General features: G+C 51.1%; 1 protein-coding gene across 1 annotated transcript in view; it reads left to right on the top strand.

Moving 5' to 3' along the window:
* Window positions 1-1,487, top strand: part of LOC121339104 (heterogeneous nuclear ribonucleoprotein U-like protein 1) — a gene marked incomplete at both ends in the record, with an annotated part of 9,062 nt that extends 7,575 nt beyond the window's left edge. The window contains one exon of the mRNA XM_041410634.1: window positions 1,290-1,487. Coding sequence (XP_041266568.1) covers window positions 1,290-1,487 — 198 coding nt within the window. The remainder of the gene's footprint in view (window positions 1-1,289) is intronic.
* Between the last annotated feature and the right edge of the window lie 3 nt (window positions 1,488-1,490).

Here is a 1,490-nt window from a genome sequence, read left to right on the forward strand (position 1 = left end):
TTTGGGGTCTCTCATTTTTGGGAACAAATCCCAAAGATTTTGGGGTCTCTCATTTTTGGGAACAAATCCCAAAGATTTTGGGGTCTCTCATTTTTGGGAACAAATCCCAAAGATTTTGGGGTCTCTCATTTTTGGGAACAAATCCCAAAGTTTTGGGGTCCCTGCAGTGCCCCCAAAATCCCAAAATCCCGTTCTCTGAGGGAATTTGGGAACGTCCAAAACTGAAACTTTGGGAATTCCCCTTTTTGGGATCAACAGCTCCCAAAGATTTTGGGGTCTCTCATTTTTGGGAACAAATCCCAAAGATTTTGGGGTCTCTCATTTTTGGGAACAAATCCCAAAGTTTTGGGGTCCCTGCAGTGCCCCCAAAATCCCAAAATCCCGTTCTCTGAGGGAATTTGGGAACGTCCAAAACTGAAACTTTGGGAATTCCCCTTTTTGGGATCAACAGCTCCCAAAGATTTTGGGGTCTCTCATTTTTGGGAACAAATCCCAAAGATTTTGGGGTCTCTCATTTTTGGGAACAAATCCCAAAGTTTTGGGACCCCAAACCCCGCTCAGCGACAGATTTGGGGCGATCCAGGATTGGAGATTTTGGGATTTTCCCACTTTGGGACCCAGATTCCCAAGTTTTTTGGGGTCTCTCATTTTTGGGATCCTTCCAGTGCCCCCAAATCCTGGAATTCTCCCCAGGATTTTTAGGATTTTGGGGTTTTTGCGACCCCAATGACCCAAAATCCCGTGTTTTCACCCCAAAGCCAACCTCACGCTGCCGGAGGCGGGCGAGTTCCTGGTGCCGTGCAGTTCGTGGAGCTGCAGCCACTGCTGATGTTTTTGGGGATTTTTAATAGGACTTTTTATAGGATTTTTAGGTTTTTAGGATTTTGCGACCCCAATGACCCAAAATCCCGTGTTTTCACCCCAAAGCCAACTTCACGCTGCCGGAGGCGGGCGAGTTCCTGGACGCCGTGCAGTTCCTGCAGCTGCAGCCACTGCCGATTTTGGGGCTATTTTATGGGATGTTTAGGTTTTTAGGATTTTAGGTTTTTAGGTATTTAGGATTTTGGCATCCCCAATGACCCAAAATCCCGTGTTTTCGCCCCAAAGCCAACTTCACGCTGCCGGAGGCGGGCGAGTTCCTGGCGCCGTGCAGTTCCTGCAGCTGCAGCCACTGCTGATGTTTTTGGGGCTATTTTATGGGGTTTTTAGGTTTTTGGGATTTTAGGTTTTTAGGATTTTGGGGTTTTTGCCACCCCAGTGACCCAAAATCCCGTGTTTTCACCCCAAAGCCAACTTCACGCTGCCAGAGGCGGGCGAGTTCCTGGACGCCGTGCAGTTCGTGGAGCTGCAGCGGGACGAGGCGGCGGCGCTGGTGCGGCAGTACAACGAGGAGGGGCGCAGCGCCGCGGCCGGAGCGGCCGGAGCGACCGGAGTGACCGGAGTGACCGGAGTGGCCGGAGTGACCGGAGCGGCCGGAGCGACCGGAGTGA

The sequence above is a fragment of the Onychostruthus taczanowskii genome, unplaced genomic scaffold (genome assembly GCF_017590055.1).
Source record: "Onychostruthus taczanowskii isolate IOZ18803 unplaced genomic scaffold, ASM1759005v1 scaffold1001, whole genome shotgun sequence".
Lineage (NCBI taxonomy): Eukaryota > Metazoa > Chordata > Aves > Passeriformes > Passeridae > Onychostruthus > Onychostruthus taczanowskii.